Genomic DNA, 15,333 nt, shown 5'->3' with positions numbered 1-15,333 from the left:
GGGCAAAGTCCCTAGAACCCTAGTTGCCCTCCCTCTGTTCCCCAATTAACCTCACCCCCGAGATTCCTCCCGGTTAATTGCTAATCGTCAGCTCTGCAGGGGGAGTCTGTGGACAGGCTCTCCCCTCCCCCACACAGATACTCAGCCAGAACCATGACTCAGACACAGCAAGGAGGGCACAGATGCATCCCATGCCCCCAGGCAGAGACCCTGATGCCACTCAGGCACCTCGTTCCCAGGGTCCCCAGAGATTCCATGGCTCTGGCCCCTTTCCCTCATTCTTGGCCTGACAGTACTCTGCAAGGAGTAACACAAACACCCTTCAGCCTTGCCTTGCATCTGGGTGTCTATGGGTCTCTCTGTGTGTCTTGAGGGGCATTTGGAGAGGGAGTGTGTGATGGAGGAAGCAACAGAAGACAAACCCAGAGAGGCTATGTAGCGCTGAATTGTGGACGGTCCAAGACCACAGATCCAGGATGTGAGCCTGAGAGAATCTGCCCCTGGCCAGATGGGGCAGGGCCTGGTCCGCATTTTAGAATGGTCCCAGGTGTGGGGGGTTGGGATGTGTCAAAGGGAGTGAGTCTGGAAGCAGAGAGACCGGTTAAAAGGGTGATGAGATGGTCCAGGTGAGAGAGGATGAGGTCTGAATCTAAGTGGGAAGAAGAGGGATGGAGAGAAGATGCATCCCAGGGATACTTGGGCAGGACAATTGGTGTTGGGAGGGTGGGAGAGAGAAGAAATATATCACAGTTGGGCTTCTGGATCAGGAAGCTGATGATGACATGAGGTCTGCTGTAGAGTCCCTGAAACCCAGACAGGGGTCTTAGGGAGTCTTTGAGAAGCTTGTTTCTCTTTACAGGACCTTGGAGCCTGAGTTGTGGCCCATATTCACAGAGAGATGAGAAGGGAGCTTCCCTTCTAAGGGATTAAGATTTTCTCAGATCCAGGAGTGGTGAGTTCCATTCAAGATCTAGCTTGGGCAACTGTCTGAGTGACCTAACATCCATCGGCCCATTCATCCAACCATCCATCCATCCACCTAGCCAGCCAGCCAGCCAGCCAGCCAGCCAGCCTTGTGTCTGTCCATCCATTTCTAAGCACAGTAGTTGAGTTCCTATTCCATGCCGAGCCAAGATTGCAAGGCCAGCTTCTCTCCTGATCCAAGAAATGGTCCAGTCCCTGAGTCGGCCTGGGATTCTAAGTACTCACCTCCCTGAGCCCTAGGCCCTTCCCTTATAAAATGGCAATGAGCATGAATTTTTCAGTGAGTTGTAGGATTCAATGAGATAAATGACCCATCTCAGTGCCTAGAACAAAGTCCCTCAGCATGTTTGTTCTCTTCACGTTCTCATGCCCTTTTCACTGTCTCCAGGATGGCTGAAGTGTCCCCGCCAAAGAAATGGCCCCATCTCCTCTAGATTCTCAGCCCTGTTTCAGGTCAACAACTCTTGGCTCACCAGCTACTCTGTTTGCTCAGGGTCCCCTGAGCTACAAATCTCACTCAACATCTTACACATCTTAGGGCGACACAGTCCCAGCCTTTTCCATCAGGGAGGATGGACATTTCTGCACACTTCCCCCTTTAACATTAGTGCTTAATTTGCAGCACATTGTGGAGTTATCTACTGCATAGAGTTCACAACAGACTCTCTGTCGAAGTGGCTAAGAGCAGAGAACAGGCCAGCCTGGGTTTGGATCCCAGCGCCACCACACTGTGGCTGTGGTAGTTTAGGCCACAGAACCCACAGGGAAGAGAGGGGTTGGGGGGGCGGAGGTGCGGCTGGGATTGGTTTTGAGGAGAGTGACCGTAAGTCCTGGTTTGCCTGGCCAAGTCCGGGTTTATGACTGTTGGCCCAGAGTCCCCTTTCACTCTGCAAAATGCCCTGGTTTGGACAATAAGCCATATAGTCTTATGGCTTGTTCTGGAAGATTCTGGGGAACTAAGGCAGGAAATCAGCCACCCATTGCTTGCTAGAAAGGTCTCCATTCATAGCAAAAAGGAAAATAAAGATAATCCTGCTTCTCAGAAACATCACCATGATGTTTAAAACACTGCCTTTTGTCCTTTTCCCTGTGCCTTTTCTATCTACTTTGGATTTTATTGTCTCTGGAAGACTGCATCTTGCTTTTTTTCATCTAACATTATAACATAAGCCTTTTCCTGTGTCTTTACACTCAGCACAGATGTTGTTTTTAATGGTTGCATCACGTTCTGTCATGAACCCTAATTTACATGGTGAACCCTTGGGTGTCCTAGAACCTCTCCTACATGGAGGGAGTGATTTGGGTAAGACTGGCGTTCATGCACGGGTGGGAGGGGTGTTGCTGCTCCAGGGAAATGCAATTATTACTGAGTTCTTGTGTTGGATTCATCCTTGAGCTGATGGACTCAGAGACTGTCTGGGTACGTGCACCCCCGCCCACAGGCGTGGTCCTCTCCCCTGCCTGCTCCAGTCAGACCCCGGGCAGGAGCAGCGGTATCCAAGGCACTCCTTATGAGCTGGGGGTGTGTCTCCTTTTTAATAAGGTTTGGATCTTTGACAGTTTTGAAGCCTACCTTCCCTGCCCTCGTGGAGCTCAGGGTTTAGCGGGGGAGGCAGTTATTAATCAAATGCATCGCAAGAGAAACAATTACATAATGCTGTGGATCTCCACCACTTGCAAAAATATTTTGTGGGGAGTGGGGCTGCCACAGCCCTAGCAAAAGCATGGAAACTTGGGAGCTGACCAGAGCTGCCTTGGGACTCTTGAGAGCAGTGGAGAAGGTGGCCACCCCCCAGCCCCCAAGCATTTCAGCCCCTCTGCTCATCTCAGCCCACTCCTGCGCATGGCCTGCCTCCTCTCTGTCTGTGACAGACTCTGTGTGTCCCCTGAATGGTGAGTCCTGCCCTGTCTGCTCACCTGCACTCTGGCCACGGCCTCCCCCAGACCTCTGGGCCCGGAGCCTGGGTGCTTGGTGGTGTCTCACACTGAGAAAGGCACCCAGGAGGAGGAGTAGTTTTGGAGGGAAGATGCAAAGATCCGTCTGTACTGAACTGTACCACTGTGTCTGAGGTGTCTCTGGCACGAGCAGTTGGAGCTGCGGGTCTGAAGCACGCAATGTTCTCCTTTCCCCAAATGGGGCCTCTTGCGTGTTCCAACCTCAGTGAGCAGCATGTGGTCCAGACACGGAGCCAGACATGGAGGAGGCATCTTTGACACACGCTTCTCCTCTACCTCCTGGTCTCAAATTCATCCCCCAATTCTCCCAATTTTCCTTTTCTGGGAGCTCCCTAATCCTTTTGCCACCTCCCTGGTCCTGGCCACCATCTCTCAGCTGGGTTATTGTAGTAGCCTTTCTGTCTGATTGCTCCCCTCAATCTAGTCTCCAAAAAAGCAGCCAGCCAGCCTACCAAAATGCAAATCTCACCATGTCACCCCTCTTCCTTTTAAATCCTACCCCTGCTAGTCCAAAGACCAGCATCCTGTCACAGCGTCAGGGTGCAGTGTGACTTGGCTTCCTGCCTGCGTGACCTCAGGTGAAGGTGCCCCCAGGGAGAGTGTGCACAGTGAGGAGAGACCCAGCCAAGCCCAGAGGAGCACTCACATTTGAGGGAGGACACAGGAAGAAGCTCGGCAGGGATAGGGAGGAAGAGCAGAAAAGCAGATGCCCCAGAAGCCAGGGTTGCCCACGGTTTTTTTTTGTTTTGTTTTTTGTTTTGTTTGTTTGTTTTTTTATACTGCAGGTTCTTATTAGTCATCAATTTTATACACATTAGTGTATACATATCAATCCCAATCGCCCAATTCAGCACACCACCATCCCCACCCCTGGTTTGCCCACGTTTTGAAAGAGATACCCTAGTCAGCAAAATCAAATGCCGCTGTCAGGAAACGTGAGAACAGAGTGGATTTAGTGACCCTTGAGAGCCTAGTCGGGGCAGTGCTGGGGGAAGGGAAGGAAAAGGAGGTGGGAGCAGAGACAGCATGGCTAACGTGCATGGGACAGGCTGACAGACACTGAATTTCGTCACACCAACGACAAGGATTTCTCCAGGAGCGGCACGATTGCTGAACGGAGTAGAGAATGGTCCCAAGAGCAAGTGTGTGGTCCAGAAAGGGAGCAATCTGTGGAAGCTGGCGCAACCAGCTCCAGTTATTCTCCCTTTCTGCAATTCTCTGTTAAGATCCATTTGCTCCTTAAACACACACAATTTGCTGCATGTAAGTTTTCTGCAGGACCATAAAGTTTGACGACAACCAAAGGAGGAAAAATTGACATCCCAGACCATCTGTTCATGACCTGGATTTTTTGAGGGGATCTGGTTAATGACAACAGGGTTTCCCATCAGCACAGTTTGAGAAACTTGTGCCTCTTCTCATCAATATGTTTATTTAATATTCAACCAACATATAAGCCCCACGGAGGCGGCACAGGGCTGCACGCCGGGAATACGGGCAGCAGCATTCCTGCCCGGCGTGCAGCCAGCACAACTGCACAGCATGAGTGTGCATATAGCACACACGGGCGCGTGCTCTCTGTATCTGCGGTCAGAGCAGCCACTCTCACCAGCAGGCTCAGTGACACGGTAGGGGTCCCCTGTCACCTCCCTCCGGGAACAGAGCAGTCCCTCCCCTGGCCCTCTTGACTGCCCTCTCTTAGAGAGCCTGGGTTTTGATCTGAGCTGCCCGGCACAGATCAGCCAGGGCCCTGAGACGTTGTCCCATCTGAGGCCCACTTTCCAGAGGGGGAGCCCAAGGCTACATTAGATCCTCTGGTTCCAGGGCAGGGGCGGCTGATCTGAGGATGCCCTGTCCTTGTTTGGGGGATAAGTGCCCCATGTAATGATTAATCCTGGTGGCCCAAGCGCCGGTCACTCATTGACTGACAAGGCCAAAGTCTGTGGCCAAAAGAGCTGAGGCTGCTTTGGGCTTTTCTCAGAAATCACCTCTTCCCCCGCAGTTCCCTTCCTTACATGGCCCCAGTCCTATGCCCTTCCTGCTGGCCTCAGGGACCAGGCCTGAACGGGAGGCTGTGAACTCCCAGTTGGTGGTCCCAGGCTCTGGCTTCTGGGTTCCAGACCTGAAGCTCGGAGGTTGGCTTCAGACTTCAGGTCCTGGCCTTCATGCTCTGGGCCTGGAGCTTGTCTCCAATTTCTGGGGTCCCCACTCTGGTTCTGGCCTCAAGTGGGCTCCAGTATCTGAGTTGCAGTCTCGGGCTCCAGTTTTAGACATCAGATGTCAAGCTCGGGGCTCTGGTTCTTGGCGCTGGGCTCCGGGTTCTGAGCCCTAATCTTCAATTTCAGATTCCAGACACCAGGTTGGGCTTCCGGCTCTTGCCTCCAGGTTCTGGGTCTGTGCTTCAGGCCCCAGATCCAGGCTTTGTGCTCCAGATTCCAAGCTCCAGTTCCACACTCCAAGCTTCAGGTTTTGGGTCTGGGTTCTGGGTTCCTTCAGTGCTTCCTGGCAATGGGGCAGGAAGATGGGGGCCTCCTTGGCTTGTAGGGTCACCCCGGTCCACCAATCTTAGCTGGCCACTTCGTCCTGGCAGCTGGCACTCTGGGCTGGCCTGCAGGTAGGATGTTCATTCACCTCCTTGGCTTTCTGCCTCCGCTCTACCCCCAAGCCAGTTCTCTGGAGACAGGAGCTGAGATGGTCACAGAGCACCACTCACTCAGTCCCTCCCTGCAGGAGTCACAGGACACATACACATGTTCATGTCCCTAGCTCTTCTTGGACACCCCCAGGACCATGGTGGACATGAATGGCGCCCCCTGTGGTTGTACAGTGGTACGGGCCTGTGCCCAGCTCTGGCTGCATTTGACTCACTGTAACCAACCATGTGTGTTCCTCCCCATCTGGGCCTTCATTTCCCTGTGGAAGCTGAATTCCAGCCTCTAATCCCCCATAAGTCTGAGTCACCTGATCACCAGACCAGGCCCCCTACCGGGTGCACTCTGTGCTCGCCCTTGGGGGTGGGGTGGCTGTCCCCAGAGAACAGTGCTTGCAGCCCGGCTCCAGGTGAGCAGCCAATGCCTCTACCCGCTCCCACGCTGGCCCAGAGCCAAGGTCACTGTGTGCCCTGTTCTCACCCTGTGCCCATCCCGTACCCCAAGGCTATTAAGGTGGGTGGGGGGACAAGAGACAGATTGTCTCTTAGAGGCTTGGAGCCACATGGGGTTGGGCCCCACGGGTGTCCTTGAGGAAGTCACGCCTCCTCTGCCAGCCTGTGAACTCTGTAGGATGGGGGTGTTGGAGGCTGCAGAGTGGTCAGCAGATGTGTGTTCTCTCCCTTCCTTCACACTGGGTGCTGGGTGAACAGGCCGACTCCTCTCCGGGCTTCCCACCTGGTGGGATGAGGGGAAGCAGCTCTGCTACCTTTCCCCACCACCCAGGAGTCCACCTCTGTGCAGTGACTTTGAAACATGGCCCCAGGGGTTAACCATCTGGTGCCCCTGACCCCCTTCCTTGCAGCTGGGGCCTGGGCAGGGTGGGACAGTGAGGGCTCAGGGCTGCTTCAGGGGGCATGATGGGGAGGAGATCACAAGGGGATTGTGGCAGAGGGACACACCCAGCCAGTCAAAATGGGCTGAGGGGGCAGTGGGCTGAAGCCCCTAATGGAAGATCTGGGTACCACTTATGGAGAAAGGGATGGCAGGCCAGCAGTGACAAAGAAGTGGCTTTGCGGAGTTCTTTGTGTTATTATAATTATTTTTAATTGCATCCTTTAAAAAGAAATTAAAGCAAAGGTGAAAGTCTCCTTTGACCACTACCCCTTCCTGGTCTGTTTCCCATCTCCCTGTCAGTTTGGTATGTATCCTTCTAGAACATTCTCTCTCTTTTCTGTACACTTATAAGTGCCTGTGTGTTTGTGGTTTATATAAAGGTATCATGCCATGTTCATCGCTCTGCATTCTTTTACCAAACTGTCTTGGAGAACCTTCCATGGCAGGACATGCTGTACCCAATTCTTTATCTGCTGTGTGGTATCGCAGAGCATGTGTTGTGTTACCCTACCCCCCCCCACCCCTATACACTTTTGACAGTTTTCAGGCAATAGACAACCCTGCAACAATGGGCCTCCACGTGCCCAGAAGTGAGTGATTCTCTAGTGGCACTGCTGGAGTCACACGCTGTGTGTTTTTAATTTTTAGTAGAAATTCCCAAACTCCGCCCCCCCCCCCCAGGGTAGCCACATCAACGTGCCCTCCTCTGAGAGGGCCCTGGCTCCCCAGTGGGGGTTCCTACAGCATCCAGGCCCTGCTTGGTGTGTGTCCCTGAGTCAGACAGCCTGAGTGCTGGTGACACCCCAGCAGCAATCCCCTGCATGATCCTGGACTAGTCACTTGCCCCCCTGCAGCCTTGATTTCATCCCCACCAGGCTGTTTTGTTGTGAGGACAAAATGAGATAAAGGATGGAGCATGCTTAACTTGGGGACCTCGGGAGATGTGAATTCCTCCTCCCGTAGGGGCTGACCTCTATGGAGGCTCTTCTACCTGGCCTTCAGCCCTCTGCCCCCTCAGCCCATTTTGTTTGGCTGGCTTGGCCCAGCCCTCTGGCTGTTAAGGTCATCTCATGAGCCAGGCTTGGCTACTCAGTGTGCTTCAGGAATGATCCTCTGGCCCCAGTCAGAATCCCAATCCTGGTCATTTTCTACCGTCCTTTGGGGATTTGCAGAAAGGACATGCAGGGAGAGAACACGCGTGCAAATGAAGCCAACACAAGAAAGCAGGACTGAGATGGACGGAGATTCCTGACTAAAATGATCTAAACTCCTAAATTTACCCAGCCACTCCTAGACTTCTTCATTAGACAAGCCAATGCATTCTTTCAGTGTGTGTGTGCTTGTGACTCTGAGTGGGATTTCTAAGACTTACAAACACCAAAGTCCCGCTTCATTGAAGGTCTCAGCTTACACACCTCAGTAGAGCTTTCCTGGTCACCTTGTGCTATGGTCTAAATATCTGTGTCCCCTTGAATTCATATGTTGAAATCTCAATGCCCAAGGTGATGGTATGTGGAGGTGGGCCTTTGGGAGGTGATTAGGTCATGAGGATGTAGTGAGATTAGTGCCCTTACAAAGAGACACCAGAGAGCTCCCTGACCCCTTCCACCATATGAGGACACAGAAGTTGGCTGTCTACAACCTGGAAGAAGGTCCTCACTAGAACCCCACCATATTTGCACCTGATCTTATACTTCTGACCTCTAGAACTGTGAGAAATAAATTTTTCTTGTTTACAAGCCATGAAGGCCCCCTGAGGAAGGCTTGCGCTCCACTTCTAGAGAAAGGCCAGCAAACCGCACTGATCTCTCCCAGGAACTTCACGGGTGAGGAGCCAGTTACAAGATAGGGGGCAGGTATGGGGAGCCCCTGGCAGAGGGGACAGCAAGTACAAAGAGCTGGAGTGGGGAAGAGAGCTCAGTCTGCTGGAGGTGGTCAAGAGGGCCCCTCACTCCCCCAGTGCCTTCTCAAGGCTCCTGCGTCCCCTTGTTTCGTCTGTCACAGCAGCACCGGGACTGAGTCTAGCTTCTCTGCCCCCAGGCTGGGGCTCTCCTTCTGGGGTTCTCCCTGCTCCTCCTCCCTGTGTGGGCTGTGGGCTTCTCTGGCTGCCGGGGGACAGAGAAGACCACCCAGCCAAAGCAGGCAGGGGGCAGAACCTGCCCCCACCACAAAAACCAGTGTCCTCCTCGAGGCCTTCGGTGAATCCAAAAGAGCCCACCGCCATGTCTACAGAGACACTTTCAGTCCCCAGTAGAAACAGGACAGTGACCAGACACTGTACTCAGATTCAGAGACTGAGGAACAGCACAATGACACCAGCAGAGGCACAGCTCCCCAGAGGGGTCCACCCCTCCCTCCCCTTCCTCCCTCCCTCCCCTGGTTCCTCCTTCCCTCCCTCATTCTCTCTGGCTGTCTCTGTCTCTCTCTCACACTCACACCCCATACTCTGTGCAGTCAGGAAGAGAGGTTCTGACAACAGGAAGTCAGGGGGTACATCCTGAGGTCCCCAAGGGCTTCCTGGCATGACCCTGGTGACAGAGGCAACGCAGTTTGGGGGTGGGGGCGGCACACAGGGTAGACTGGCACACAAGGAACACGCCCCATGGCAGAATAATAATAATTATTATAATAACAATATCATACATCCAGGACAAACCCAGCTGCCCCAAGCCAACTGCAAAATCCAAAAGTCCAGTAGCGTCTCTGTGGGTAGCGGGAGGGGCTGCCTGCCTGCCTGCACCCCCAGGCCTTACTCATACCAGCTCCCCGAGGAAGAGCCGGCCCCTCTTCCTACTCCCTGCTGAGGCCTGGCACATGGTGGGGAGGCTGGCACTGCCAACGCCGCCCCTCCGTGTTGGGCACACCTGCACTGGGGGCTAGGCCCACTTCCCCCTGGTGGCCTGGCAGCAAGGGATGGACGAGCAAGCCTGTAAGGGACCAAGTGGTGGCAGCTGTGGAGTGTCACTCCTCTGAGTCCCCTCTCCATCCCCTCCCAGCTCTTCCTGCGGGCCTGCCCGTGGCAGGAAGGGGCCAGGGACACTCATGGCACAGACAGGGCATGCAGAGCGGGCCCATGGCATGCTTGGCCCGCCAGGTGCCACGCAGCCGGCCTGGACGGTTGGGCAGCTGTCAGAGGGCCGAGTGCGCAGTGGAGTCTGAGAGGCTCCCCTTGGGCTGGGCCGCTGATTCAGTCTGTGGTGGGGCCTCCTGGGAGTTGGGTCCCTGGGCAGGCAGCTGCAGAAATTCTGGAAGCACCAGGTCCTCTTTGCGCAGAAGGCCCCTCTGGTCGTGGGCTCCACTGCTCTGCACCCGGTTCAGCAGCTCCACCAGGCCTGGGGATGGCCGCAGAGTCAAGGGGCCCATGGGTGCAGACCCACCTATGCTAGCCCACCACAGTCCTGCTGCCCTTACTATGGCCACAGCCTCCCTGACCCCAGCACCAATGCCCCCATCCCACCCCCTGTCCCAGCCTTTCTGGTCCCTCAACCCCAGTGGACCCTGTTCCAGCCCCAGTGACATCCAGGCCCCTGCCTCAGCTCAAGGCTCTCTAAGGCCACCCACCCTCAACGGTCCCCAACCCTTCTGGTCCCTAGCTGCCATCATCCCCAATGTACCTTCAATATCACAGGTCTGCCGCTTCCCAGTGATACTACTGGGTGCCTGGGCCAGTGAGTTCAGGGACAGTGGAGGGAGGTGGGCGGCCTTGTCCTGGATTGTAGGCTGGCCACCCTGCGAGAATGTGGGGTTAGAGCCACAACCGGGAGGGGAGGCTGGCGGGCAAAAGAGGGCGCCCAGTCCCTCGCTCACCTGGCTGCAGCAGGGGGATACGTCTCCAGCTTCAGGGATCTTCACACCTGCGGCAGAGAGGGCCGCCGTTCCTGTCTGCCTCTCGCCTGGACCCCCTTCCTCTTGGGCCAGAGCTGTCCCTTACAAGCCCCTGGGCCAACGTCCCTTACCTGGGAGAGTGTCCAAAACCAATCTCTCGGCCGCCACCGAACTCACTAGCTTCCTCAGATCTAGCGGCTGCTTCTCGCCTGGCTGAGGGGACAGGTCAGCAGCCCGCGGGACAGGCAGCCCGCCCCGCTCCGCCCCTGCCCCTCGGCCACACGGCTCACCCGACGCAGCGCCACCTGTTGCGGGCTCAGGCCGTGCTTCGCCAGGATGGGCTGCAGCGCCTCCTGCAGCCGCTTGGTGGGCTTGGCGGAGATCCGCACCACGCGCTCCAGCGCCGCCAACTCGAGCCTGCGCGGGACCCTGGCGCTGTGGAAGGTCGGAGAGCCCGCCGCGCCTCTCCCCCAACCCACCTGGGACTGGCCGGAGAGAGGGTGGAGCCTGAACTGGGGAGGTGGGACCTCTTGGGGGTGGGGCCTTAGCCTAAGGGGCGGGGTTAGCACCAGGGGCAGGACTTGGAGAGAACAGCAGCCAGAACTGGGACCCAAGCGAGTGCTGGGACCCCCGGACCCTAGACTGGAGCGACAGACACTTACTCGAAAGTGATTCTGTTCTCCAGCCGCACTTCCTGGTCCGCCAGCACGGTGCAGTCCTGATCCAGGACCAGGGCCTTCTGCAGGAGCCAGGCAGGGTCTCAAAATTCCTTCTCCTTCCCTCCTCCCCCATCCCCAGGGTCTGAGGGAACAATCATCACTTCCTCCCAGGGCCGCCACTGAGGCTCCCTAAGGGCCAGAGGGAGGGGCCGGTGGTCGGGTGAGCCATAGAGATGCCGACAGAGTACGAAACCAGGCTGGATCAGAGCCTAGTGGCAAGAATGCTGGACAGACTTGGAAAAGGAACAGAGTTATAAGAAACATGGAGGTGGGGTGGGCACGAAATGGTAATGGGGCTGCTTGGTTAAGGGGCAGGCTTAAGTCCTGGATCATGGGGCCACCTCTTCCTGAGCCAGGTCAGGATCTGCCTCCTGGACAGCTGCCCCTTGTCCCTCAGGCATGGGAAAACCAACTGGACCAGCTGGACGCATTTCCTCCCTCACCACCTACCCTTGGTCAGCCACCCAGGCCTTGTCCCTTTTTTTTACACTTGTCCACTTCTCTCCATTCCCACCTACTAAGGACACTTCTTGTCTCCTCACTGCAAAAAGGGCTCTTCCCCGCAACACAGCTGTGAGGCCAGAAGGATGCGAAGTATCTGGCACAGCGCCTGGCACACAGTAGGTACATAAAAGTAGCTGTAGTAATTACCACCCCTGGAGGCCCTGCTGCCTGCACAAGCCCAGGGCTGGGAGGCAGCCCTCCCAGGCAATAGGCCTGTGCTGTGCTGCAGGGACAGGTGGAGTGTGGGTGGTGAAGTTATATTTAGCAGACATGAAAACCCATCAGGGCTGCAGAGGCTGCCTGGGTGGCCCAAGAAAGTGGGCAGAGCTTCTCTTACTGTGGCCCTTATACTCCCATACTCCAGGCCCCTGAACCTGCCCTGCACTTCTTACCCACCTGTGCCTGGAATGTCCTCCCCCCACAGCTCTGCCAGGCAAACTTGTCCTCATCCTCATCAACGGCCACCTCTTCCATGAAGCCTCCTGGGACCAACCAGAAATGCCTTCCTTGACCCAGAAACTCTCTGGAGCTTCAACTCCTCCTCCTGATCACATCCTGCCTGGCTCACCTCCAGCCTTTGGACCTGGAGGACAGAACTCAGCCTGGCTCCCTCTGCCCCGCCCTGGCAGGGGCTTAGGACTGTTTATCGGGTGAATGAAATCCTGACGGGTCTCCCTGGGATACAGCATCCTTCCTTTAGATTCCCCCTTATTGGATGGTTTAGTTTAAGTGAATTTTGCCCTAGCCTCCTCTTTAAAGCTATGTTAGTTTGTACCTAAAGGAAAGTTTTTCATAGGTTGGGTGCAGTTGTGTGCCCCTGGTGGCAGAGGAAGTAAGGGATCCCCAAATGGCCATTTCAGGGATGGGCAGTCTGAACTCTGGGAGTGACAGGGAAAAACTCAGCTCCAGCAGTGGTTTTCCCCTACTCTTCCTCCCAGAGACTATCACAGTGAGGATGATGGATGAAGCTGGAAACCAGGATGGGAATGGGGTGGGGACAGGATTTTCATGGGATGAGAGTGGATATCTGAGTTTGAGTGAGGAGGTGGTACTGGGTTGATTTGGAGTTGGGCATGGGGCAGGGGGGCTGTGGTGGGGGCTGGAGTTAGGAAGGGGGTGGGGATAAGGGATGGGGTTGGAATTAGAAGTGGAATTGGTGTTGGGGTCATGGCTGAGCAGAGACAGGAATGGGGGTGGGTTCAGGATCAGGAAGGGAGTTAGAGTTGGGGAACAGGCCAGGTTCGCACCTGCTCGTTGCCCACCAGGTAGACCTTGATGTCAGGTAGAGAGAGGCCTCGTTTCTCACAGATGCCTGCCAGCATGTCACGGATGGTGAGGCCAGGTCGGGCCAGGGCCAAGGAGGCTGTGCCATCAGGCAGGTACACGCAGCAATACTTCCCTGGTCGGCTTTCACTGTCACCTTCTGAGCTCCCAAGGCTCTTCCGATGGCTCTGATTCAGAGCAGGTGTCAAGGGAGGTGATGTGTACACATGCAAGGACACACAGACAGGTACACAGACACGTAAGCTCACTGGGGCACACACAGGCATACACATGCCCAAGGGCACACTTGTAGGCAGGCAGGATACATCCTCCTACAGGAATACATGTATGCTCACCCAAGCGTATGGGCACCCAGAGACAGGTCCACCCACTGACTGCTACACACGTGCTGTACACACCTGGGCACCCACACGTGCACACACATCGGCTGAAGAGGATGTACACCCATAACATGCATGGGGCCCAATGTGGTGAGGACAGGAAGAAAGTGAGGAGGCTGAGTGGTTGGCCATTTGGATCAAGTGGAGGATGAAGTGGGGCCGGTGACTTGGAATGACGGTGGCCCACAAAGGGGCCGGAGTAGTGGCCCGAGCCCACACCTCATCTCCCCCAGCAGTGGGCTCACCTCAGATTTGCTGCTGACAAAGGCAAGAAAGCCGAGGTCCAGACTGGCGGAGGAGTTGAGGGACCCCTGGGACTCTCGGCGCAAGGCTGAGTTTGACGCACCGCCCCCTAGTTCTAGGGGAGAGGGAGAATGAGCAGGACAGCCCCTCCCCCAACCCCTCTGCCAGAGGCCTCTCCCAGCCAGGCGGACCCTGTTGGAGCCCTTTTGCAGGGGTCTAACGTGGTTTGGGTTCCCGGAAGCTTCGCTGCTGAGAGGGGCTTCCCAAACTTCTGGGGTCTAGCGTGGGAACCGAACCACCAGGGGAACATGGGGGTCACACGGACCTGCATTTCGATTTTCACAGTCTTAGAGACTGCGGGACCAGTAGGAGGAAGGGGGTGTTCTCCAGGCTTGCCCAGACTCCCGACCCCGCTCATCTCTGCGGCCCGCTCCTGCCCTCACCCCTGCGGAAGGACATGCGGAGCGGGCGGCCCCCAGGGCCCTCAGCAGGCGGCAGCTGCCCCAACTCCTCCACGCCCAGCGGCAGCGACTTTCCGGGCTTCAGCTTCGGCTTCTGCAAGATACAGGGAAGCCACTGGCACTGGGCCGGGCCGCACCCGCAGGCAGACCGTGGGCACACCCTCGCAGATCTGCACCCAGCCGCCTGCCCCCACAGGCAGTCGTCCGCACCTTTCTCGTGGCGTCAGGGCTGCCAAGGCGCGAGGAGCTAGGTTCCCGCAGGGGGCGACCCTCGGCCTCCGCAAGGAGGCACTCGCGGTACAGCGGGGATTTGACGAAGCGTGCATAGCTGTCGAACTTCATCAAGTTGAAGATCTGCGGAGCCGGTTCCCGGGGCGGTGAGCTGGAGAGGGCGCTCTGCGAGCCGCCAGAGTCCCAGACTCGGCCCTGGGGCTTGGCGGCGTCCCCAACCTAGGGAGCGAGCCCCTAGCCCTTCCTTGCTCCAGGTCCCGCCCCTAGCCCCTCCTTCACTGTCACCTCTTTTCTTACCTCTGATCCGCGCCCTGCCCAACGTTTAGCTGGGTCCCAGCATCCAGATTTGCTCTCTTCCCCACCCCATCCCCACCATCTCTGCCGCTCAGGCTCCGCCGTTGGATCTGGCCCTGCCTCTGCTCCACCGAGCTCCCTTCCAAGGCGCCGCCCCTTATCCCAGGCCGCGCCTCCGGGACCGCTCACCTGAAGCTGCTGTGCCCGGAACATGTCCGGTCGGGGCTCCGCCAGCACCTCCTCGCCAAGCCAGGCCTGCCTGTCGATGTTCACAGGGCTCAGTGCCTGGCTGGACAGGAACTCCTGGTAGATGTTCCGGGCCTCCTGAGCTAACTGGGGCAGGACGGACAGGAGAAGGTCAGGGGCATGGCTCAGGCCCTGGTCTCATCTCGCCGCCTCAGTTCCCCCTTCTCCCCACCTGCTGGGTGTCGCTGGCCGGGATCTGCTGGAAGCGCTCGCAGGCCTTCCAGAAAGTCACGTTCTCAGCACTGAACTCCTTCTTCAGGAACTCCTAGGGGTGGGGAGAAGGAGGCACAGACACAGAGGTGAGACACAGAGACCCAGTCAGGGGATGTGGTCCAAGAGATTGGTATAGAGAGAGGGCCAAGAGGCCAAGCCAGACAGATAGGGTCAGACAGACAGATGGGATGAGATCCGGAGGCACAGAGAGAAAATAAGAGGCAGAGAGAAGGAAACTTCCCAGCTGGGAGAAGAGTAAGAGAGTGCCAGAGCAAGGCCAGATGAGGCAGCTGACAGAGGAGTCCCACTCTGGCCAGCCTGAAACTCCATCCATGCCCTCTCCCATGCCCTCCACCCTTCCCCCCTTGGTGGCCACTGCCATCCGCCCTCCCTATCCCACCCCAGGGCTTACAGTGAAGTAAGCGAGGCCCAGCGGGTCCTGCAGCAG

At 56.5% G+C, this 15,333-nt stretch overlaps 1 protein-coding gene across 3 annotated transcripts; it reads right to left on the bottom strand.

The window, feature by feature from the left end:
• Positions 1–9,090: 9,090 nt before the first annotated feature.
• Positions 9,091–14,725, bottom strand: RGS14 (regulator of G protein signaling 14). Of its 3 annotated transcripts, none has more exons than XM_059919672.1 (11): positions 14,616–14,725; positions 14,112–14,297; positions 13,884–13,995; positions 13,443–13,555; positions 12,781–12,984; positions 10,973–11,049; positions 10,601–10,727; positions 10,442–10,523; positions 10,293–10,339; positions 10,100–10,214; positions 9,091–9,817 (listed from the first exon to the last, which is right to left on the bottom strand). In XM_059919672.1, the coding sequence occupies exons 1-11, from the start codon at positions 14,637–14,639 to the stop codon at positions 9,615–9,617; spliced, it is 1,290 nt and encodes a 429-aa protein (XP_059775655.1). In that variant the 5' UTR covers positions 14,640–14,725; the 3' UTR covers positions 9,091–9,614. The 3 variants fall into 3 exon arrangements, with proteins under 3 accessions (XP_059775655.1, XP_059775657.1, XP_059775656.1); XM_059919674.1 differs by lacking the exon at positions 14,616–14,725 and adding an exon at positions 14,430–14,522; XM_059919673.1 differs by lacking the exon at positions 14,616–14,725 and adding an exon at positions 14,430–14,522 and having other exon boundaries at positions 14,112–14,255.
• Between the last annotated feature and the right edge of the window lie 608 nt (positions 14,726–15,333).

The sequence above is a fragment of the Balaenoptera ricei genome, chromosome 3, assembly GCF_028023285.1.
Source record: "Balaenoptera ricei isolate mBalRic1 chromosome 3, mBalRic1.hap2, whole genome shotgun sequence".
Lineage (NCBI taxonomy): Eukaryota > Metazoa > Chordata > Mammalia > Artiodactyla > Balaenopteridae > Balaenoptera > Balaenoptera ricei.
This window is presented reverse-complemented; position numbering and strand designations above follow the sequence as displayed.